The sequence below is a fragment of the Stomoxys calcitrans genome, chromosome 5 (genome assembly GCF_963082655.1).
Source record: "Stomoxys calcitrans chromosome 5, idStoCalc2.1, whole genome shotgun sequence".
NCBI classification, from domain to species: Eukaryota; Metazoa; Arthropoda; class Insecta; order Diptera; family Muscidae; genus Stomoxys; species Stomoxys calcitrans.
Genome location: NC_081556.1, coordinates 72,364,046 through 72,389,641, shown reverse-complemented (window position 1 = coordinate 72,389,641; position 25,596 = coordinate 72,364,046). Strand labels below are relative to the sequence as shown.

The 25,596-nt window shown below is 35.7% G+C and overlaps 1 protein-coding gene across 2 annotated transcripts in view; it reads left to right on the top strand.

Moving 5' to 3' along the window:
* The window catches only part of LOC106081341 (uncharacterized), a 97,489-nt gene that overhangs the window by 21,305 nt on the left and 50,588 nt on the right, over positions 1 to 25,596 (top strand). For both annotated transcript variants that reach the window (XM_013243228.2, XM_059368827.1), the window contains exon 2: positions 22,118 to 22,188. In XM_013243228.2, the coding sequence (XP_013098682.2) occupies positions 22,118 to 22,188 (71 nt within the window). The remainder of the gene's footprint in view (positions 1 to 22,117; positions 22,189 to 25,596) is intronic.

Here is a 25,596-nt window from a genome sequence, read left to right as displayed (position 1 = left end):
TTACCTGACCACTGTGTTTCAAGCGGGGTCCTTGCAATTAAAGAAGTGGTGGAATGTTTAAAACATAATGTGATAACGACGATTGGCATGAATATTTTCTCAGACAGCTAGGCAGCCATTAAATTCCTGGAGAATGAATTCAAAAATCGCCCTCGACTATCGCAGATCTTTCAATGTGATGGCTGAACAGTTCAAAATGTACCTGTTCTGGGTGCCGAGACACAGAGATGCGAGACGAGCTTGCGAGGCTAGGAACTAGCTTACACATTCTAGGGGAACTGGAATCTGTGGGTATGCTGACAACAACCGAAAGCGATATGTGTGCTAAGTGTTTATGATCAGGGCAACGAATGATATATGGTCACAAATGGGGGGTTGTTAACATTCAAAAATTATGTGGCCTTATCTAGACTTGACGAGGTCTACCGCTTTGCTGTCGGTGGTCATTGTTTCCTGTCTGTTCGGAAAACATGCTGACAGACTGAAGGTTGCAAGTAACGACTTTTGGAGAAGCTGTGAGAACGTCGAGGAAGAATATACTAAGATATCTGCTGGGTGTGTGTCCCGCATTGGCAGTCAGAATGAGTTCCACTTCAGGTTCTCATTTCTTTGAGAACTTGTCTCATTTAGCGAATGTGAACAATGACAAGTTGTTAAGATATTTAAAGCAATCTGCGTGGTTTAATGGTAGGAACTAGAAGGCATCTCCCTTCCCCTGTTCCTGTGGTATCACAATGGGCGAAAACGTCTAAGTGAGTCTGATGGCAGCCTGCCATTTAAACCTAACGTACCCAGAACGTTTGTGTTGTTTACAGTAACATAATCGATTAACTTAATTCTATTTTTGCCGATGAAGCTCCATCAAGGACCAGTGTTTATCGATGGTATGGTGAATTCAACCGAGGTCGTAGTTCACTCCAACACGAATTTCGGAAGGTCGTCCGAAATCAGTTAATGTTCCAAAATCCATTGATGCTGTGCGCCAACTGATATTGCAAGATTGCCAGATTGAGACAACCTTAGGCATTAGTGGGATCATTATACATTCAACATTGCATGGGCATTTGATGGTCAAAAAAATTTGTTCGCGTTGGATCTCACACAGTTTGTCCATCGCTGAAAAAGAGGCTCTATGACAACGTGACAGGTGATGAATCGTGGATTTATGCGCATGAGCCCAAATGTAAACAGCAGACGACTGTATGGGTGTTTCAAGATGAGCCAAATCCAATAAATGTTGCTCGCGCATGAAGAACTTCCAAGCAGATGATCGCCTATTTTTTCGGAAAAACTGGACATGTCGCAATCGTACCGCTAGAACAGTAAATTCTGAGTGGTACACAATCATTTGTTTTCCCGTTGTCTTCCAAGAAATCAGGAAAACCAACCGCCAAAGACGGATTACTCTTCACTACGGCAACGCGAACACTCAAAACATCGATTTGATGAGTCATCCGCCATATAGTCCTGACTTGGCACCGAATGACTACTTTTTCATTCCCGTACGTAATGAGAGGTGAACGTTTTCGACACCGGTTGATGCGTTCAGAATGCATGTTTTGGAGATACCTCAATCAGAGTGGCAAAAGTGATTCGACAATTGGTTCAAGTGCATGCAAAAGTGCATAGATCTTGATGGGCAATATTTGGAAAAACATTGTAGCGATTTTCGATAATTAGTATTTACTTTTGGGATCTACAATCCCGAAATATAAAAGGCAACCCTCCTATTAGTGCAGACCGGTTGGGATTTTAAATGGGCAATATCGGTCCATGGTTTTATATTGCCGCCATCTCAATTATAACCCGAAATCTCAATTATCACCCGAGTTTACTGAAATACTACAAGAGGTATTTGGTTACTTCTAACAACTAGGCAAAGCATGGTTCAAATTGGCCTATTATCTGATATAGTTCCCATATAGACCGAAAGCACGATTTGGCTTCTTGGGCTTATAGATTGGTTGAAATTTTAAGCGAATTCATAACAAAATGTTATTCCTATATATTTGAAAAACTTATCCGTAGAAAGTTACAAATGCGATCCATGGTGGAGGGGTGTATAAGATTCGACCCGGCCGATCTTAACTTTTTTTTAAAGTTAAAGTCATTTTCGTTGTGGTAAAACTTTTATGAACTTCGTTTGTGGTAAAAGATGGCTCTTTTTCGCAAAAATTAAAATCTTTTAAACTAAAAATGCTTCCGGTAAACGGCGGCCTGTAAAAGACGAAAACATCTATACATCCTTTGTTTTTGTTACAAATTCTTGCAATTTTAGCGTAAACAAAGTCCAAGCATTTTTCATAAAAGAAGTTTTCTTGTCGAAAATTTCATTTGTGGCTTACGAATTATTTTTTTGTGTGTATATACTAATAGGTCAAGGCACTGCAGTCATATGAATAAGATGGTCATTGTAACCGGAATATTGAACCGTTTCAATAAATTCATTTTGAACTCTCCACCATAGGATGTGGTATTCTTATCTAATCTAATGCTAATGCGGGTATACTTATCAACATTTTGAGTCGATTTAGCCACGTCCGTCCATCTGGGGAAATCATGACAGCCGTCGAAATTTTCTTATTCATGTAGGCCGTTAGGGTTTGCAAACGGGTCATATCGGTTCAGATTGGGATATAGCCCCATAAAGTGAGTACAGAAAGCATTTCTTATCTATTCATTGCCCAGCTACCTATTAAGATAATTTGTGCAAAACAACTTGACAGTTGCGGTCCATGACGGATGGCATATAAGATTTGACACGGCACGCTTTTACTTGTTTTTAATTCAATTGTTCTGCAACACATGTCTTGCGAGTTTTATTTTGTTCTTTCCTACATGCTCATTTACAATATAAGAGCCTCAAATTGTCTCGACAGGTTAGCGAATAGTTAATAAGACCGTTTCACTTCAAATAATCTGATTTGCACTTGATATCACTTTGTGAGTTTTTCTCCTTCACAGCATTTAATTTGTGTCTAATGCAAAATAAAATCTCGACAATTCCCAATATCCTCTGCCAAATGAAAACTTGAAATTAACGACTAAAGAAAGGTATAAAAGGAGGAAACCCTTGATATACAAAACAAAATCTTTGCTGCCCCTAATTAAAAGTTCGTGGACAAATTTGCAATTTGTATAACAATTGCATATTAATTGAGGTGAGGGAGATTAGATGTACTTGTTCTGCTATGGTAGATATAATTTTTCTATAGTGAGACAAAATTTCTCTTCGCCACCCTACCATATCATAATTTAAGCACTCCTTTAACTTTTATATTCATTTGCACATGGTCTAAAAATGCTATTTCGCAAAAACTCGCTCTAGATATGTAAAATATTTCCTGTACACTTGTCAAGTTGGCTTGTAAATTTTGTAAGGCGTACACCACCAGGACAAGTTTTTGTCTCATAACCGCAAATGAACATGATGTTGTAAACTTGAACATGGGCATAACAGTGAACCCGATTATAAAAAAACATTATTTCGGAAGAAGAAGAAGTACACATTTGAGCATTTAAATTCGGCCAAGCCGAACTTTGGGTGCTTACCTCTATGAATGATATTTTCAAATAATTTTAAACTTTTTATTTCCTTCACCACAGGATGGGAGAATACTAACTTCGTTATTCCATTTGAAGCACATCGAGATATTGGTCTAAGACCCCATAAGTCGATCTAGCCAAGTCCGTCCATCTGTCGAAAGCACGCTAACTTTTGAAGCAGTAAGGTCAGCTGCTTGAAATTTCGCATGATTACCCCCTATTAGTGTAGGTCAGTTGGGATTGTTTTGAAACCATATACTTCTTAAGCCTCCAGAGAACGTAATTTTTATTTGAATTGGCTGACATTTTGAAAAAAATGCAATTTTTGCCCATGAACATTCCACTAAGGAACAGGGGCAAACTTCTCACATATCAATGAGTGCAGTCCAAATCAAGTTTAAGCTCAATTATAAGGGGCAAAATGAGTATGCCTCCATTCTATGCAGTGCGACTTACTTGTCCCAAATAGAGTTAGCAATTCATTGACATCAATTTACAATGTTGAAAAATTATGTGCATATGTATGCTAGTGATTTTTGTTTATTCGTTAAAAATATTTAAAAAAACAAGTAAAAAGGCGTTAAGTTCGGCCGGGCCGAACTTTGGATACCCACCACCTCGGGTATATATGTAAACCACCTTTCATCAAAATTCGGTGAAAATTTCATACCTTATACTCATATACCTCATACCGATCTGAACTATATACGACACGGATGTCGAAAAGCCGAACATGTCAAATGTGTCAAATTTCAGTGAAATCGGATTATAAATGCGCCTTTTATGGGGCCAAGACTTTAAATCGAGATATCGGTCTACATGGCAGCTATATCCAAATCTGGACCGATTTGGGCCGAGTTGCATAAACATGTCGAAGAGCCTAACACTAAGCACTGTCCCAAATTTCGGCGAAATCGGACAATAAATGCCTATTTTATGGGCCCTAAACCTTAAATCCAGAGATCGGTCTATATGGCAGCTATATTCAAGTCTGGACCGATCTGGGCAAAATTGAAGAAGGACGACGAAGAATCTAACCAAACTCACTGTCTCAAATTTCAGCGACATCGGACAATAAATGCGCCCAAAACCATAAATCAAGAAATCGGTCTATATGGCAGCTATATCCAAATTTGAACCGATCTGGACCAAATTGAAGAAGTATGTCAAAGGGCCTAACACATCTCACTGTCCCAAATTTCAGCAAAATCGGATAATGAATGTGGCTATTATGGGCCTTACACCATAAATCGGAGGATCGATCTATATGGCAGCTATATCTAAATCTGGACCGATCTGAGCCAAATTAATAAAGGATGTCGATGGGCCTAATACATCTCACTGCCCCGAATTTCATCAAAATCGGATAATAAATGTGGCTTTTGTGGGCCTAAGACCCTAAACCGGAGGATCGGTCTATATGGCAGCTATATCCAAATCTGAACCGATCTGGACCAAATTAAAGAAACATGTCAAAGGGCCTAAGACAACTCATTGTCCCAAATTTCATCGAAATCAGACCATAAATGTGGCTTTTATGGGCCTTAGACCCCAAATCGGAGGATCGGTCTATATGGCAGCCATATCCAAATCTGGACCGATCTGAGCCAAATTGACAAAGGATGTCGAAGGGCCTAACACAACTCACTGTCCCAAATTTCAACAAAATCGGATAATAAATGTGGCTTTTATGGGCCTAAGACCCTAAATCGGCGGATCGGTCTATATGGGGGCTATATCAAGATATAGTCCGATATAGCCCATCTTCGAACTTAACCTGCTTATGGACAAAAAAAGAATCTTTGCAAAATTTCAGCTCAATATCTCTATTTTTAAAGACTGTAGCGTGATTTCAACAGACAGACGGACGGACATGGCTAGATCGTCTTAGATTTTTACGCTGATCAAGAATATATATACTTTATAGGGTCGGAAATGGATATTTCGATGTGTTGCAAACGGAATGACAAAATGAATATACCCCCATCCTTCGGTGGTGGGTATAAAAACGAACACACAAATATCAAACATCCGAACGAGCATCTGGAATAACTGCGTAATTTCCTTGTTAACATCACGTTTGTAATTTGTGATTCGGATACCCCCATAACATATGGCACAGAAGGCGTGCCAACCATACATGTCAACTACAATTGATGTGTGCCGTACGCACTTATATCTGTAATGGGCATGTGGTCAAACCGCATTACTCTGCAGTAACATGCGGCGATGGCGCGTGAGCGCATAAGCAAAGCAACATGTTGCATTTTTTGTGAAATTATTTAATTTACAAGGTAAGGTGTACAACATCCAGTACCGCACATACAAAAGCACTAGCCATTGCAAGCAGCGAGATGAAGAGGACGCGTTCATCTTTTATACATGTTGATGGAGTTATTATAAAGTCCAGAGGATATTCAACGACATGTGAAAACTTTCACTGCGGATCATAATGGTGTGCGTCGTCGAAACCTCCCCATGGAAACTTGTATGGAATGTTACGGCATCGCTGGTTTGTTCAGTTTCTGAAATGATGAATGTGCTGTTGTATTTGTGTATACTTAAGGTGTATATTTTATGTAATACTCTCTAAGGAAGAAACACCCATTGCAACTTATCCCCATGCCTAGTCAGCAAGGCTTTTGTTATGGAAATCAAAATCTTTTTGAGATTGACTTCGTACAAATGTAATAGAATTTTGTAGCCTTTACCATAGAGTCGAGTAACTTTGTCAATCCGTTTGTCATTGTAATATTGAAGTGGAACCAAAAAAAAAATTTTATATATAACTGATCGTCTAATGTTGTTCGATTTAACGTCCGCTCATCACTCTAACATTTCAGCTGCTCGAGTTTTCACATATATATTTTTTTCTCAGCAATGTATGTCCTTTGAGTTTCTGAATAGGATATATATGACTTTTTTAAACATTATGAGGGCGCAATTTAAGTTTGATTTTGATAAAATATCAGCAGGTAAAGTAATGTTTGGTTCTCCAATACCAAATTTAAAAATGTTTCACATCACCTCTCCATCCTTAGATTCATACTCTAAAATCTTCCAGCTTACTAGTTGACCCTTTATACTAGTTTTGTCATTATTTTTGTGGAATATTCGCCTCTGATCCCATAAAGTATAGATATCCTTTTACGATTTAGCTATAATCTGCGCGTTGCAATCAAGCTACAGTAATTAAAAAAAATCTGTCAAACTAAAACTTGAAACTATTGCGTATGTTTAGTTTCGGACTATATCTTCATAGATGACTTAACTTCTTGAGTACATGGAAGACGTATTCCTCATCTGATTTCGATGAAATTTTGATGTAAAGGGTGATTTTTAAGAGCTAATGCTCCAATGTTGTCTTTCAATATATCAATTGAAGCGGGCTTGTCTTTATAGACATGAGCTTTAACATAGCCCCACAAAAAATAGTCTAAAAGCGTTAAATCGCACGATTACCATTCATAGTTACGTTACGCTTCGCATAATCTTTGAAGAAGTGCGGCCAAATGATGCCACAAGCCCATAAACCGAACCAAACTGTAACTTTTTCTGGATGCATTGGTAGCTCTTGGAATGTTTTTGGCGGATCTTCACTTCAAAATCGACAATTCTGCTTTTTAACGTACCCATTGAGCCAAAAATGAGCTTCGTCGCTGAACACAAGAAGTGCGCGATGAACTTTCTTTACAGAGCATGCATTTTGATAATAAAATTCAATAATTTGCAAGCGTTGTTCGTTTGTAAGACAATTCATGGTTAAATTATAGACCAAACTGAAGATGTTTAACAGTGAGCAAAACACGAAAGGCGCGTAAGCCGTTTAAACCAGTGTTTAAAAAAAATTTTAATAGCTAAAAAATCACCATTTATTGTCCTATCCAACATTTTACAGCAAACTCGGAGCAACTCTAAAGAGCAGAATAAGCAATGATTCAATTTCAATGAAATTTAAATGAAGTGTTAAAATAGCCCCTCCCATTTTCGGGGGCAAGTAAATGCCCAGTTTTCAATACAGTTCTCATTTATCTTTTTGATAATTGAGAAGGTTTTTTTATTGTATTTTGATTGTATTTTGATTGAATATTTATAAGTACCTTTCTACCTCAGTGACAAGTGCGGTAATCGTAAATCCACACTTCTATTTTGAATTGTTGCACAGTGTCGTGAGTTCATAGTAAAGTTGGCCAAAAAAGAAGTAGTTAATGTAGGTGGATGAAACTTGACAAATATTTTTTATTTTTATTATAGAAGACATAGGACCAAAAATAGACCATGTAGGTCCACGTTTTGGAATTAGGCCCTTATAGACAGATCCTCCGATTTTACTTCCCGAGACCAAAAAATACTCATCATCTGATTTCCCTCAAATTTGAATCAAAGTCTTGTTTCGGGCCTAACCCCAACCATGCCATATATATCTGTCATATAGACCGATCTCCAGATTAATGGTTTTGGTATAAAGTACCTATTTTTCAGTCGATTATGCTGAAATTTGGATCAGTGAGCTATATTAAACCTCTCAAAGGTCCTACCAATTATGATTCAAATCGGACCATATTTAGATATAGCTACCATATAGACCGATCTTTAAATTTTGGGTATAGGGACCATAAAATACTTATTTGTCATACTAGTTTGCTGAACTTTAGAATATAAATTTATTTAAGAGAATCAAAACAACCCACTGTGTGCAAAATTTCAGTCAAATCGTAAACTATTACGGCTTCCAAGATGTCAAATCGGGAGAAAGGTTTATATGGAAGCTATATCAGATTATGGACCAGCTTAGACCATACTTGGCATTATAGTTGGAAATCATAACAAAACACTCCGTGCAAAAGTTAAGACAAATCGAAGTACCACTTTATAATGGAAGTTATCCACTCCCATCCTATGGTTGTGGGTTCAATATGACTAATAATTCTTGTTAAGGCAGACAAATGCAGCTGATACTTTTATGAACATTACTTTGCTTTTTCACTTAAGTTGGGATTCACTTTCACGAGTTCGTCTTGCTTAGTACTTATTTTTCGGTCAACTGTAGATTACATATGATTAATATACAGATAATAAACGCATCCAAAAATTTACATTCCGATTATGTTGACTTTTGCCATTTTTGGTCTCGGTCATGGCGCTGTGTATATCACTATGGCACGCCGTTTGGGCTCGGCAATAAAAAGGAGGTTAATTATCATTGAGCTTAAAACTTGAATCGGACAGCACTCACTGATATGTGAGAAGTTTGCTCCAGTTCCTTAATGCAATTCTCATAGGCAAATTTGCATTTTACAGGACCCTTACTTCCAAAAGGTCTTAATTTGATAAAACTGTCATATAAAACTATCCTCAGGCTTCTGGTAATTATTATTATTAGACCCTACACCACTACTGTGGTATAGGGTATTATAACTTAGCACCCAGAAGGAAGATATAGACCCATTGATAAGTATACCGATCGACTCAGAATCACTTTCTGATTCGATTTAGCTATATACGTCTGTCTGTCTGTCCATGTAACTTTGTGTACAAACTGCAGGTCGCAGTTTTCATCCGATCGTCTTCAAAATTGGTATAACGATGTTTTTCGGCCTAGAGACGAAGCCCATTGAAATTGGTCTATATAGCAGCTATATCCAAATATGGTCCGATTTGGCCCGTTCAAGAACTTAATCAGCATGCATCAAAAAGACGTATCTGTGCCAAATTTCAGATCAATATCTCAATTTGGAAGACTCTAGAGTGATTACAACTGACGGACGGACAGATATATCGTCGTAGAATTTTACGACGATCCGAAATATATATAATTTGTAGAGTCGGAAATTGGTAGGAAAAAATCGGTTCAGATTTAGATATAGCTTTACAGTATAAATGCTATAAAATAGTCACTTGTTAATATAATACATGTTTATAATACACATATCCTTACAAACAACATTGATATTGAACTAGGATTTAAGTATAGTATAATTTTTCTTTTTAATGAGTATCTATCTTCAGTAAAATCAAAAAGATGATAATATTTATTAAAATCTAAACAAATACGACGAAAGGGATCATTATTAGCTAAATCTCTTTGATGATATTGAACATTAAGCAGTTGAAAATTTTCTCGTTGGTGTTGAAGGAACGTTAATATTAAGCTGGCTCAACAAAAATTCGGACTTCAAATTCCCGTGTAAAACATTTGAGATGAGAGTGATGTTCAACATTTTCCTGCGACTACTGAGTGTAGGGAGCTTTATTAAATTTAGTCTAAACCTATAGGAAGGAAGTGATTGATAATTCCAACCACGATTATGAAGGTAAAATAGTAGAAATAGTTTCTGTTCTGACTCAATTTTATTTCTGTGAATGGTGCAAACCACATCCCAAATAACGGATACTCAATCGTACATCGATCAAGAGAAATATATAAGTTATTAGTAACTGAAGGATCATCAAATTTTTTACTCCATATTTTCATAAATTCAAGAGAACTAAAAGATTTATTCACCATCATAAAAATATGTTGCCTAAAATTCAATTTACGATCTTAGATGATGCCTTTCTTGGATGACTTCCAAAATATCCATAAAGCTTGGTCGAAATCGCATTTAAACAGGAAGGATTTTGTCTTGGCTCTCGACATAATGGCGAATTTATGTATATATATATTCCTCCATGTACCATAGAGCGACACCATTTTGTTGAGAAGTTTTTCGTAGCTTAATGCCTCACATATCTGCCTTCACTTTCCAAATTCTAGCTAAATCCGACATCATTTGAAGCTCCTGCGGGCCCAAGAAGACAAATTTGAGATCGGATGATGCAATTGCAACTTACATTATGGTTGGTGTTGCCGTTTATCGGTAGGTTCTTGTCATATTTGGTACGTTTTTTCTTTTGAGTAGGTTGTTAGGGTTTTCCAATGTATAAGTACTAAGTAAATAGTTGTTCTAGAATTATTTCTTCAGCTAAATCGGATAAAATATCAAATAGGTTTATGGCTTTACATTGGAAGAACGCTGTACATTGTTGCCAACAGATCTAAAGCGATTCACTGTAGCTAGTTTCAGCGAAACTAGATCAAAGATACGACTTTTATGATTTAAGAAGTTTAATCCGAAGAGCAGTATATATAGGGGATACATAGCCCATCTTCGCACTTCAAATTTGCCCATGAACATTTCGTTAAGGAACAAAGGCGAACTTCTCACGAACTTTTCATAAGAAGGGGCCTCATTTTTACAGCCGAGTCCGAACGGCCTGCCGCTGTGCGACATCTCTTTGGGAAGAAGTTTTTACATGACATAGTACCTCATAAATGTCGCCAACATTAGGAGGTGATAACCATTGCTTAAAACTTCTTTCGAGTGTTCTCGCCAGAATTCTAACCCAGGTGTTCAGTGTCATATGCTAACCCCTGCGCTTCAGTGACGCTTAGAAATTCCAAATAATGTTCTGTACGTTTAATTACAATATCCATACAAGTTTGATTTTCAAGATTGTGTAACGAACACTATTAATGATGTAGGTTAAAAAATTTCACATTTTTCATCATCATAGGAGTTTGAAATAAACCAAAAGTAAAGGAAAAGTGAAACAAGAACTCGACCGATTAAATCTAATACAGATGTGATTAGACTATTTGAAACATTTATATTTTTCTCTTTTAATGCAAATGACACAATTTGACCAATGTTTTTTTTCGAACTGATCGAAAATCCATAAAAGAATTGTAAGAGACCACCTGCAAAATGGAGTTTCAAAAGAAACGCCGCCATTACACATAATCATGGGCATATGGCATGTTTCAATGCGAAACAATGACGATTTGTCAGTAGAAAAGTAAACAACGTAAGCGCTTGATTACAATCAATTTAACATGGGGGACTTGCGGCTGGCCTATGTGCACTTAACAGTGACTGACTGTGGCAGAGCCCAGAAAGCGAAAGGAGTGTCACTTTCCACTAATAAAGCGGAATATTTGCCACAAAGATAAGTGGCAAACCCAACTTTCTGACATGTCGGCATACTTGTGCCTTTACCACTCTTATTGCCGGCATGCTTGATTTTTTTATATTCAATCATACCATGTAGCAGTTCATCGATCAATCGCTTTTCTATTCGTTCGTCCACTGCTCCAACAAGAAACTCCCAAAGTCTCAAAGAAGACAAAAAAGTCGCCAAGTCGCAGGTAATACATAATTTACCTGTTGCATCAATACCACTACAGGCATCATCATTACTTGGTCATGAGGTTATCTGGTGGAAAAATCTGTTGGAAACGGCGAAGTAACCCACAGAGGGAAAACAGCAGCGCCGCAGAGAGGAGCAAACTGGAGAAAATGCTGCACAACAACATTCCATGACAATTTGAAGTCGCGCCATAATCAGTGATATATACATACATACGAATGCAATGGTTTGTTTGCGTTTATTTCAAGACTGGCCTAAATCGATTGTTTCAACAAATCTGCGACTTATACTTTGTTTCGAAGAAATAAAATTTCAGTGAACATTAATATTTCCTTAATATTTTTTTGTTTCTCTCGTAATAATGAGACCGACATGATTTAGTCTGCTACAGTTTTTAAAAATACTCAAATAGTTTTCGTGCTGATATTGGGTGGTAGATAAAAAGCGTTTATTACCATTTTAAATTGAATAAAGTAATAGAGAGAGAGACATTGATGACCCAGCTCCTTATATATTTTTATGGATCCATATACACTGTATTTGCCATTAGAGTTGGAGGGCATAAACGTACTTACTATACCAGGGAACAGTGGCAATCTGTATTCAGACTCACTGAGATCATTTTTAGCCCATTGCATTACCGAATTTACTTTTCTATAGCGAAAGGCCAATGCTTATGACGGAAGTAGAAACTATCACCATCGCATTGATAAGCCGAGTTTGCTACCATCTCAACTATTGGGACTCTTTTCAGAGCAAGGAGTTGGCGCATTAAGTGTTCGTTTTTATATAAACAGCTGTATGAATTAATGCTGATGACAGTAAATTCGATACTTTTAATACCAAATTATCAATTCGTGTCAAGGATAATACCTCTGGTGTATCGTTGCCACGACGACTTCCAATAGTGAAGTTTAAAGCAATGAAAATGCAAACTATCCGCGTCAAGTTTTCATCGACCATGTCAGGTACAAAACCACAGTTAGTAATGATCAAGGCGAATCATTCGTATAGACTTTGATAAACTCGTTGTGGTGTCTCGACATTGTACAACGTCATCTGACATTTCACTTTACTACACACAGACAAAAATATGCATTCGATATAATTGAGTTCAAACTGACGTTCAACAACGAACGTTAAACAGAACCTAGTTCAACTTAGCATGGATATTATGCTTTTTAATAAAAAGTGTGATTTTTTAAGAGCTATAGGAAAATTTGTCAAAAAACAAAAACACATAAAATTCAGAAAATCTTCATTTGAGTCGATAGTATAGTCCATATAATTTAATGTTTGATGATTATTTCATGCAAATGTTGACCGTGACTGCGCCTCAATTGGTCCATCCGCTTAGTTCAATTTTGGCATACTCTTTCCAACATTTCGGCCGGTATCTCACGAATAAATGTTTCAATGTTGTCTTCCTATATGTCAGATGAAGCGGGCTTGTCTGTATAGACATGAGCTTTAACATTGACCCACAAAAATAGTCTAAAGTCGTTAAATCGCACGATCTAGAAGGCTAGTTGACCGGTCCCAAACATGAAATAAAAAAGTTCACCGAACTCGCCTCTCAATATGTCCATTTTTACGCGTGCTGTGTCGCATGTGGCATCGTCTTGTTGAAACCACATGTCATGCAAGTCAAGCTCTTGCATTTCGGGCAAAAAAAAATGGATATCATCTCACGATAGCGCTCATCATTCGCAGTTACCTTACGATTTGCATCATCTTTGAAGAAGTACGGTCCAATTATGCCACCAACCCATAAACCGCACCAAACTATGACTTTTTCTGGATGGATTGGTAGCTCTTGCAATGCATCTGGCGGATCTTCAATCCAAAATCGACAATTCTGCTTATTTACATATCCATTGAGTCAAAAATGAGCTTCGACGATAAAGAAGCGCGCAATGAACTTCCTTAACAGAGCACTCATTTTGATAATAAAGTTCAATAATTTGCAAGCGTTGTTCGTTTGTAAGACGATTCATGGTTAAATTACAGACCAAACTGAAGATGTTTGAAAGTAAAACAAAAACACGAAACGTTCGTGAGCTGTTTAAACCAGTGTTGCCAAAAAGATAATAGATATTAAATCACCCTTTAAATACATATTTAAAAATGAAATAAGGTATCAGAAAATTGTAGATATGTTGAGTATTCACATTCAAGAAAAATCCTACCAAATATCTTATAAGCAAGAAAATGTTGTATTATTTTATGTACTTACATTTAGCCATTTCCAATCCTTTAAAGAATACATACTACACTCAAAAGAACGTGAACCCCAAATGTATGAAAATTTAACTAAATGGCAGTAAAGTTGATCATGATTTGGCGCTTAAGATTTTTTTGTCCCGTTTGGTAAACACAAATCCTTATTTTTGGTACATGCGAGTGATCTAAAATCTATTTGAAATTTTCAAAAAGTTGGGATATCTGAACTCAATTTCAGCATATTTTGAACATAATTATAAGGAAAATTCATATACTTTATTTTATTTATTTATTTAGTGATTTATTATCTACAAAACATGTTATAATTATAAGATTATTATCTATCTTATAATTAAAGTGTAGACTAAAGTAGGTTCACAATGAATAAACTAGGTTATAAATAATAATAGAAAGTAGAACAAAACAGTGTTTAAAAAAAACAACCTTATGTAATTGTAAATTTAACAAAAGCACAGATAAATTTATAAGTTACAAAATTTTTAAAGCAAAATTTAAAGAAATGAAATATCAGTTAACTATGAGACAAATTGAATAAGCCGTTTTTTAAATGTAATCGTGTTGCTGATGCATTAAATATAGTGTGGTAGATTATTGGAATGTTTTCACCAATTTCACAAGGAATGTTTTCACCAATTTCAAATAGATTTGTCGTACGATAACCCTTAATTTATTACATATAAATTCGGAAACAGTCATGTCTTTCTAACAAATTTCTAAATTATAAAGAGAATAAACAAATGTAAGGTTTTATTTGCCTTTACCCAAACTTTTATATCATGGAAAAAGTTGTGGTTTAAAAGTATTATAAACCAAAAAATATTTATTATTTCCTAGCAAATGTATAATTGGTTTACATGTACGCTTAACCAAAAAAAATTAACTTTTATCAATAATTGATTAACTACTAAGTTTCAGTCAAGCTCAAATAAAAAATTGGATTGCTTAATAGCACTTGCGCTTCACTTTTTATTCGAATTTATAAATAAATTATCAAAAACTCCATGGTTGCTCGCGATTTTAATTATACTAACCAGAGTTTAGATTTTTCACATTGATTGTGTAGAAGTAAAATCAAAAACTAACAACTTATTAAAGTAACTTTAAAATAATAAAACTTATTTAAATAGAAGTTGCATTCGATGAATCAGAAATGAAATTAATATATATATATATATATATATATATATATATATATATATATATATATATATATATATATATATATATATATATATATATATATATATATATATATATATATATATATATATATATATATATATATATATACATATATATATATATATATATAATCTGTAAATTTTGCGAGAAAATTCCATGATACTTTTGTTGGTAAAATAATTAAAATTCTTTCTGTATTATAATCTTTAAAAATAAAAGCAGACTGCTGCAACGATTTATTAATTTTTCTTCTACATCTTCAATTGATTATATAGTCACACTTTAAACAAAAATTTCATTTGTTTTATTTTTGTGTCCACCTATTCATATTTATTTGCCCCTGTTCCTTAATGGAATGTTCATGGGCAAAATTGCATTTGATAACGAACCGTATTCTATCAAGTAACATAGCAAACTGCCAAATAAAACAAGTGAGAGCGTGCTAAGTTCGGCCGGGCCGAATCTTATATACCCTCCACCATGGATCGCGTATGACGAGTTCTTTGCGCGGTATCTCTTTTTGAATATTGAAGACCATTGTATCGGCTAAGAATTGCGCCTTGTAGGGGCTCAAGAAGCAAAATCGGGAGATCGATTTATATGGGAGCTGTATCAGGCTATATATCGTTTCAGACCATATTGGACACGTATGTTAAAGGTCATCGGAGAAGCCGTTGTACAAAATTTCAGCCAAATTTCAGAATTGCGTCGTCTAGAGGCTTAAGAAGTCAAGATGCCAGATCCGTTTACAGCTGTATCAGGTTATGTACCAATTTGAACCGTACTTAGCACAGTTGTTGGAAGTCATAACGAAACACTTCATGCAAAATTTCAGCTAAATCCAAATCGGATAAGAATTGCGCCCTCTAGTGCCTCAAGAAATCTAGATACCAGATCGGTTTATATGGCAACTATATCAGATTATGAACCGATTTGAATCAAACAACACAGTTGTTGAAAGTCATAACAAAACACTTCATGCAAAATTTCAGCTTAATCGGATAAGAATTGCCATTTACAATCCCAGGCGACCTACACTAATAAGAAGTATTTGTGCACAATTTCAAGCGCTTAGCTTTATTCCTTTGAAAGTTAGCCTGCTTTCGACAGACAGACGGTAGGACATGACTAGATCGGCTTAAAATTTCATGACGATCAATAATGTACGGAATGACGAAATTAATAAAATAAAATAAATGGTAATAAGCTTCAGTAAAAATTTGCTAAAAATGTTTCCACACAATTTTTTTTTTTTTGGTTTGTCACAGATTAAAATTAAGGACGTAATTTTCACTTCCTTTCCCTTTTTGAACGAGAATTTAAGTTTTTTGTTAAGTTTTGGAAATGTTGGCTCTTAATAACTCCTAATGCTGGAGACATTTGTTAGGTAATATGCCATCTTCCAAAAGAGGTATCGCACTGCAGTACTCCGGTCGGAATTGGCTTTCAAAAGGAGGTCCTTTATCATTGACCATAAACTTGAATCGATCAGCACTCATTGATTTGTTAGATTTTTGCCCTTGTTCCTTAATAGAATGTTCGTAGTTCAAAGATGATTTTTCTTCGGATAAAACTTCTTGTTTCATAAAAGTCGTATCTTTGACCTGATTTCACTGAAATTAGCTACAGTGAATCGTTTTAGATCCGTCACCACGGATAAAGACCTTTCTTCCAATATAAAGCTATGAGCTCATAATTAGCGCCCTTACTACTTCGTTTCGCTGAAATTTTGAACAGTGAGACCTTCGTCCAGAAAAAATGCCTATTTGGGTGTATCTACCAAGCAGGCTCTATTTGGATTATATTTATATTGGAAAAACATACCAAAATCCAAGTCGGTTAACCAAAGGTAATAAAACCTACCAAATGTGGTAGGCAACACGGGTTAGATTAGCATATTCGGCTATTCTGCCGTTCGGGCCTGGCTATAAGTTGAAGGCCCCTTAATACAAAACAAATAACAGTGTGCTAAGTTCATGGATCGCATTTTTAAAATGTTTTGCCCGGTATCTCTTTATAGGTAAACAGAGAACAATAGATAAGAATTACTATGCCAATGCAGCAATATCAGGTTATGGACCGATTCAGGCCCTGCTTCTCCCAACGTTGGAGAAAAAAGTAGAAAAAAAGTAAAATTTCAGCCAAATCGGATAAGAATTGTGGTCTTTAGAGGTTCAAGAAGTATAATCGGGAGATCGGTTTATATGGGAGCTGTATCAGGTTATGAGCCGATTTGGACCATGCCTGTTGGAAATCAAAACAAAACACCGAGATCGGTTCATATGACAGCTATATCAGATTGCAGACCGATTCAGGTCATACTTGCCATGTATGATGGGGGTCATCGGACAAGTCATTGTGCGAATAAGAACTACGATATAGCTCATTTACAATTGCAATCGCCTACCTACACTAATAATAATAACAAATATGAATCGGACAGTTCTCATTTCCATTAACCCTACAACATTTTACTAAATTACCCCCGACCGACACTGAATAACTTTCAGCACCACACAGGCTTCAACATTGAGCTCGACTTGTGTGGCGTGTGTTGTTTTCACAGGAAGCTTAACTGAAAGATACCGGGCGCTTCAACACATGTTGCGGAAAGTGGAAAGCTTCTTATTTATGCGGAGTATATACAAATGCAACCGTGGGCAATCAGCAATTTCGAAAAGAGAGTCTCAGTGAGGGGCCTGGTGTCACCGGTTCTTACTTAAATACTAAGTACCTATGATACTCGAAATGACATGGAGAGTTATTGGCTGATGGCAACCTTCAGCGTCTGTTCATAGGATCAAGAAACTGTATAAAATATTGAGTGGAAAACATTCCGCATATTGATTATGCCATATAGTGCAGTCACCTTGGACAAAAGTAACGTTTATCGGTGGTACAAAATTGATATTTACTTTCTTAAGAAATACAAATTCACTATACGTCTTGTATAGACCTTGTGTACAAAACAATATAATATGTAAAGTATATTTTGAACAAAATCTGTTGATAATTTTCAGACGATTCGCAGAAATTGCATGTACTGATAAATAAATTTCAAGCCTTTTGTGTGGAAATTTTGAAAATTAATATTTTTATTCATAGTGTACACTTTTACTATATGCTTGCCATTTTAACCCAAGTGGATGGATACTGAGCTGAATAGGTCATATGCATTCATATTTTGTTGTTGTTCTAAATTGGTATGCATATGTTTGGAAAATTAATTTGTAATATAATAATAGATTTGCAATTTAGATCACAGGTGCAACCAAATTGGTATTGAGTACGTTTTCAGCTAATGAACATTTGCATTCATACATGAATGAATCAAGTGCTTATTTTCAACTGCATGTGATGCGTTTTGAAAATGCAATATAGAGCTAAGCTCACCAGAAGATGACTGTTGCAAAATATCTGATGTCTAGAAGATTAAAACAGCCATTACTGTTCGAGGAAACCATTTAGAATTAGAATTTTTAGATCTCTAACCCATCTAAGGAAATACTGAATGTCTGATTGCTGTTTCCTATGATCTCCAAGATCTTTACCAAGTTTGAACCAGATCGGCTTATAATCTGATATAATCACATTGTCAGTTATAAATCTGATATAGATCTCTAGATTTGACTTTTTGAGCACTTACAGAAAGCATTTCTTATGCAAATCTATATTTTATAGATCCATTTATCCATTTTGATTTCTTCATATCATATACCATAATCCTTTTCTAGTTTCTGCCTTTATAGAAAAACGTACAACTAACTTCAAAAATTGGAGGGTACTTAAGATTCGACCGAACCGAACATAACATGTTATTATTTGTTAATTTTTAAAAACGATGTTATAAATTAATTTAAGTGTGATTTACTTTAAAATGAACTAAAATTGCGTTGATTTCCTTAACTTCTTCCAATCCTTAACTTCTTTTTCGCTGCCGAGTGGCTACGGCACCTAGGATACATGGACTACCGAAAATCCACAAACCAGGAATGCCCCTAAGAGCTATCTCCTCATCCATGAATTCTCCCACACATGGAATATCTAAATATTTGAATAACATATTAAACAACTTGACAAGGGATTCACAGTATAACATTAAGGATGGAATCCAGTTTAGAAATAGGGTCAACGATCAAACCAACCACAATATGGAGATACTCGTTTCATTTGATGTTATCTCCCTATTTCCAAGCGTACCAGTAAATTTGGCAATTAGGGTGATGAAAGAAAAATGGACTACCGCGAAAAAGTACACCAAGATCCCAATGGATATTTTCATAGAGATGCTTACATTGTGTTTAAAGGACTCAAAGTATTTTACAACCATTAACAAGATATATGAGCAAAGAAAAGTCATGCCAATGGGATCCCCAGTGTCACCGATTATTGCAGACATCATAATGGTGGAATTGCTAAATGTGACACTGAAGAAATTAACCAAAAAATCAAGACTATTAACGAAATATGTAACGGAAAACCAAGACTATTAACGGAATTATATAAACACTCCGAGAACTGAATTTATTTGACAAACAAATCCAGTTTTTACTTGTTATACCCTCCACCATAGGATGGGGGTATACTAATTTCGTCATTCTGTTTGTGACACCTCGAAATATGCGACTACGACCCCATAAAATATATATATTCTTGATCGTCGTGACATTTTAAGACGAACTAGCCATGTCCGTCCGTCTGTCTGTCGAAAGAACGCTAATTTTTGAAGGAGTAAAGTTAGCCGCTTGAATTTTTGCACAAATACTTTTTATTAGTATAGGTCCGTTGGGGTAAATGGGCCAAATCGGTCCATTTTTTGATATAGCTGCCATATAAACCGATTTTGGATTTTGACTTCTTGAGCCTCTAGAGGGCGCAATTCTTATCCGATTTGGCTGTAATTTTGATCGTGGTGTTTTAGTATCACTTTTTCACATGTTTGCGAGGTATGGTTCAAATCCGTCCATAACCTGATATAGCTGCCATATAAACCGATCTGGGATCTTGACTTGTTGAGCCCCTAGAGAGCGCAATTCTCATCCGATTCGGCACAAATTTTATACAACGTCTTCTCCCATGGCCTTCAACATACGTGTGCAATATGGTCTGAATCGATCTATAGCTTGATACAGCTCCCATATAAACCAATCTCCCGATTTTGTTTCTTGAGCTCCGAATCGGACTATAACATGATGTAGCTCTTCCTCCTCCGTCCTTATTCATTATTCTTCGTTGTCTACAAAGAGATACAGCGCAAAGAACTCGGCAGATGCGAACCTTGGTGGAGGGTATAGAAGATTCGGCCCGGCCGAATTTAGCATGCTCTTACTTGTTTTTCCATAAATTGGTTTGTAAATGTATACATAGTTTAATCTGAAATGATTTCTTTAATTGTGTTTAAATCACCAATTATGTTCCTTAGATTTGTTTAATTTTGAAATATTTTCTCTGAAGTGGGCGTATGTACATCCATACATTTCGGCATTTTTCATGCCGCCAAAAGGTTAAGTTCCTCCATCCTAATTCCAACCATATTTGCATCCAATGCATCATTGCTATTGTCTATGGCAATGTATATCATAGAACAGATTCTTTAGCAGAAGACTACATTCATATGTTGTAATAGATTCGTATGCATGTGCAATATAATTTATATTTGCAATTCTTAGGTAGCCGCATAAAGCTGGAGTGGGAATGTAACATTTCTGTGCAATTCTGTGATGTGGTGGTGATGTCTACTTGCAACTCTGACCCAAAAGAAACTGGAACTCAGTCACTGCACAATTTAATACTTGGCCAGCAACTCATTTATGAGTTCTCGTTTTTATGTCTCCACCTCTCAAAAATCCATTGCGAACATTAGAAAATTCTCGATTCAGTTTAAAGCGTAAGGAAATGTAATGCGTGCTGTTTAAATAACTGTTGTGCAACTAGTTTTCGTTGATCTTTATACCCACCATAGGATGGGGGTATACTAATTTCGTCATTCTGTTTGTAACACCTCGAAATATGCGTCTGAGACCCCATTAAGTATATATATTCTTGATCGTGATGTTATTTTAAGTCGATCTAGCCATGTCCGTCTGTCTGTCGAAAGCACGCTAACTAACGAGTAAAGCTAACCGCTTGAAATTTTGCACAAATAGTTTTTATTAGTGTAGGTCGGTTGGGATTGTAAATGGGCCAAATCGGTCCCTGTTTTGGTATAGCTGCCATATAAACCGATCTTGAGTCTTGACTTCTTGAGCCTCTAGAGGGCGCAATTTTCCGCCAATTTGACTGAAATTTAGGTATCATTTCCAACAACTGTGTTTATTATGATTCAAATCGGATCATGATAGCTGCCATATAAACCGATCTGGGATCTTGACTTCTTGAGCCTCTAGAGGGCGCAATTCTAATCCGATTTGGCAGAAATTTTGTACAATGGCTTCTCTCATGACCTTCAACATATGTGCCTAATATGGCCTGAATCGATTAATAGCTTAATACAGCTTCCATATAAGCCTATCTCCCGATTTTGCTTCTTGAGCACCTACAAGGCGCAATTCTTATCCGAATGAACTGAAATATTACACACTGACTTCTACAATGTTCAGCATTCATTTATGGTCCGAATCGGACTATAACTTGATATAGCTCCAATAGCATAACAGTTCTTATTCAATATTCTTTATTTGCCTAAAAAGTGATACCGCGCATAGAATTCGGCCCGGCCGAACTTAACACTCTCTTAGTTGTTTTATGTGTACCATGGAGCAACAAAAAGAAACTCATTTGAAAATCATCATCATTGTTAATTTCAAACACACAGTATAGAAAAGTTTGTATTGTAACGACCATTTTATTGCTTATATATTTTATCTAAGGATGATATTCGATCTTCTGAACAACACTCCATTAAATTTTTTAAAAAAGTTTCTTAAATAAAAATTTATTTTTCTTCTGTTTTTAGGCTCAATTAAAACGTCACTATTGGCTGGTTCCACATTTAATGTAACATGGCACTTGGCTTATGTACACAAGGTGAGTAAATGTTAAGAAAATTTTACGCTAAATTTGGCAATATTTAAGATAGAACAGATACCTTTAAATTAGTTTTAGGATCCTTATTTAAGACAGTTCTTAGAAATATGACAGAGAAATTTGTATTATTTCTAAAATCTCTAGTATTTAAAAATGTGCTACATCGTTATAGACTCCTTATAAGGATACCACACGATATAAGATACATACATATTTTGCAGGATTTTATTCACATTCTGTGGAGTTGTGTTTTTTTTCTCCAAAACTCCGTGATATGACAGGATTTTGGGCATTCTGACATTTTTGAAAATATTTATGGATATTTCCAAAGTGATCAAGTGCGAAACCTTCCAAATGATATACCTTGCACAAATGGTGCACTTTCCCATTTTTATACCCTCCACCGTAGGATGGGAGTATACTAATTTCGGCATTCTGTTTATAACACCTCGAAATATGCGTCTGAGACCCAATAAAGTATTATACAGGGTGGCTGATGAAAGCCGCTACCAAAAAAAAATGTAATAACTTTTTTTCTATTTAATAATAATAATTTAATAATTAATTTAATTAATTAATTAATTAATTTAATTAATAATAATTTAATAATTAATTTAATAATTTAATTTAACATGAATAAAAGAAAAATGTATTCCATACACCGAAAAAAAAATGTAGCAATATTCATCATTGTAGCAATATTCATCAGCCACCCTGTATTCTTGATCATCATGTTATTTTAAGTCGATCTAGCCATGTCCGTTCGTCTATCCGTCTGTCTGTCGAAAGCACGCTAACTTTCGAAGTATTGTAGTAAAGCTAGGCGCATGAAATTTTGCACACGAAAGCACGCTAACTTTCCATGGTTTGATATAGCTGCCATATAAACCGATCTTGTGTCTTGACTTCTTGAGCCTCTAGTTGGCGAAATCTTTTCCAATAACTGTGTTAAGTATGATTCCAATCGGTTCATAATCTGGCATATCTGTCATATAAACCGATCTTGGATCTTGACTTCTTGAGCCAATAGAGCGCGCAATTCTCATCCGATTTGGCTGCAATTTTGCATGAGGTGTTTTGTTATGACTTCCAATAACTGTGTTAAGTATGGCGCAAATCGGTACATAACCTGATACAGCTGCCATTTAAACCGATCTGGGTTCTTGACTTCTTGAGCATCTAGAGGGTGCAATTGCCATCCGATTTTGCACAAATTTTGTACAACGACTTCTCTCATGACCTTCAACATGTGTGCCTAATATGGTCTGAATCGATCAATAGCTTGATACAGCTCCCATATAAATCGATCTCCCGATTTTGTTTCTTGAGGCCCGAATCGGACTATAACTTGATATAGCTCCTCCTCCTCCTAAAAAGAGATACTGCGCAAAGAACTCGACAGATACGATCCATGGTGGAGGGTATATAAGTTTCAGCGCGGACGAACTTAACACGCTCTTACTTGTTTCAATTTTTGTTGATCTGTTTTTTTCATAGTTCTTTTTGTAGTCTATGCGTTCAAGATCATTTATTATTAGCTGTCATTTACCAACGGGGGTAACTATTTATTAGTTGACAACCGTGCTTGATTTTATTTATTAATAGAATCCCCATTTGGCTGTAAATCAAAAATATTTTCAGCAATTTGGTCGAAAGGTTAACTGGACTGCAGTTTCTAGGAAACCATTCCTTCTTCAGCGGCATTCTTTGGCGAATTACACAGTCAATCATCAATGTTATGAGCTTAGACAAAAATAATCTAAATGAGAAAAACACTATTGCTCATAACTTCAAAGAAGCTGTCAGTAATAATTTTGAAAACATTTTTGTTTTTCATACAGCCCCACTATTTGTAGAGAGACTGCATAAGGTTTGTTGTTGTCGCATATGCGAAGCCAACATCGTCGTAGGCAATTTTGGTTTTTCGTTTTTTGTTCATCTGTTTTTTCATAGTTCTTTTTTTATATTTTGAAAAGTCTTATTTTTAAAATCAAGAACAAAATGATTTAAGCGTCTGTAACTAAGGACGATGAGCCCAATGACAATTTCAGAGGCAAAAAGTCAATTTTTGTCCAATTTTCAATGTGGATCGATTTGGCATCTCTCATATTGATCTGGTTTTTGTGCATTAAAAGTTAACGTTTTTGAGATCCAACACGAACCATTCATTTTCTTATAGCGGCTTGCCATACGAATACCAAAGGAAGCTCCAGTCTCAATGTTGGTATTGCTGAATGAGTTTACCGAAAACTTAAATAGTTTCCGTCAAAACGATTGCAGTTGGGCTACTTTTGTGAAATGGTGATTTTTGACATTGTTTTACCTTAACAAGTTGATTAAGACACTCTTATCTCGATAAATCACATCGGAAATCATTAAAGTTTGTATCAGGAGGCACTTACATTGCCAGGATTTGAGATATAGATAGCAACCCTTGTAGGTACATGGGCAATTTTTAGACATGTTGAGTAAATCACAACCATATACTTAAACACGGTGATCCTTGTGATGACAACGCACAGTGGGTCAAACGGCGAAAAAATTGGAAATAAGTCCACAACTTTTTACCTGTTTATCTGACCAGTAAAAAATGTTCTAGACATTTGTAGAGAGGACAGGCTTTCAGAAAAGTGGCGTTGTTGGTCTACATATATCTTTAATACAGGGTGAGATACAGGTTGTCAAAGTTGACCACATTCCACTTCTTCAACCTTCAACAGGCTATAACTTTTGATCTACTGAACCGATTTGCATAATTAGAATTAAAGAAAAAAAGCATGCATAATGGACCATGCCATCGCATACCATTTTGAGAAGAAATTTTTACATGGCATAGAACCTTACAAATATCGCCAGCATTAGGCTCTTATTTCCTTAAATTTTTCCTAAGCTTTGGCAATCAAATCATTATCATTTCTTTCCTTTCAATAAAGCGGAGGTATTAGGCAAAGTTTTAAGTCCTAATTTATATGAATATGAGACCACCCCGTCATTTAAAACCGATATGGCCAATTTTTACAAAATTTCTAAAGTTTCACATTGGCAAAAAAATTCCACGTTGTGTTTTTTAACTTTTTTGGTACTTTTAGTTAATACTTAAAATGTTCGCAAAAATTTAAGGAATGCCTCGTCATATCCATAATGAGCCATAAATGAGGTCGTGGGAGCTCAAATACTAAAAATTCTCAATTAAATAAGTAAATAATTGCTTTTTTGATTGTTAAATACCAAGAACTACATCTAATTTCATAGTACATATGTGTAAGAGACTTTTTTCTGCATCATTTTTTCTGTAAAACACAAAGAAATTATGAAAATTTTCTAACCTATCCAATTTATGTAACCGGCAACAAAAAATCCAAAAAAGTGGAATTTTCAATTTTTTGTTTCCGTCACCATTACACAGGA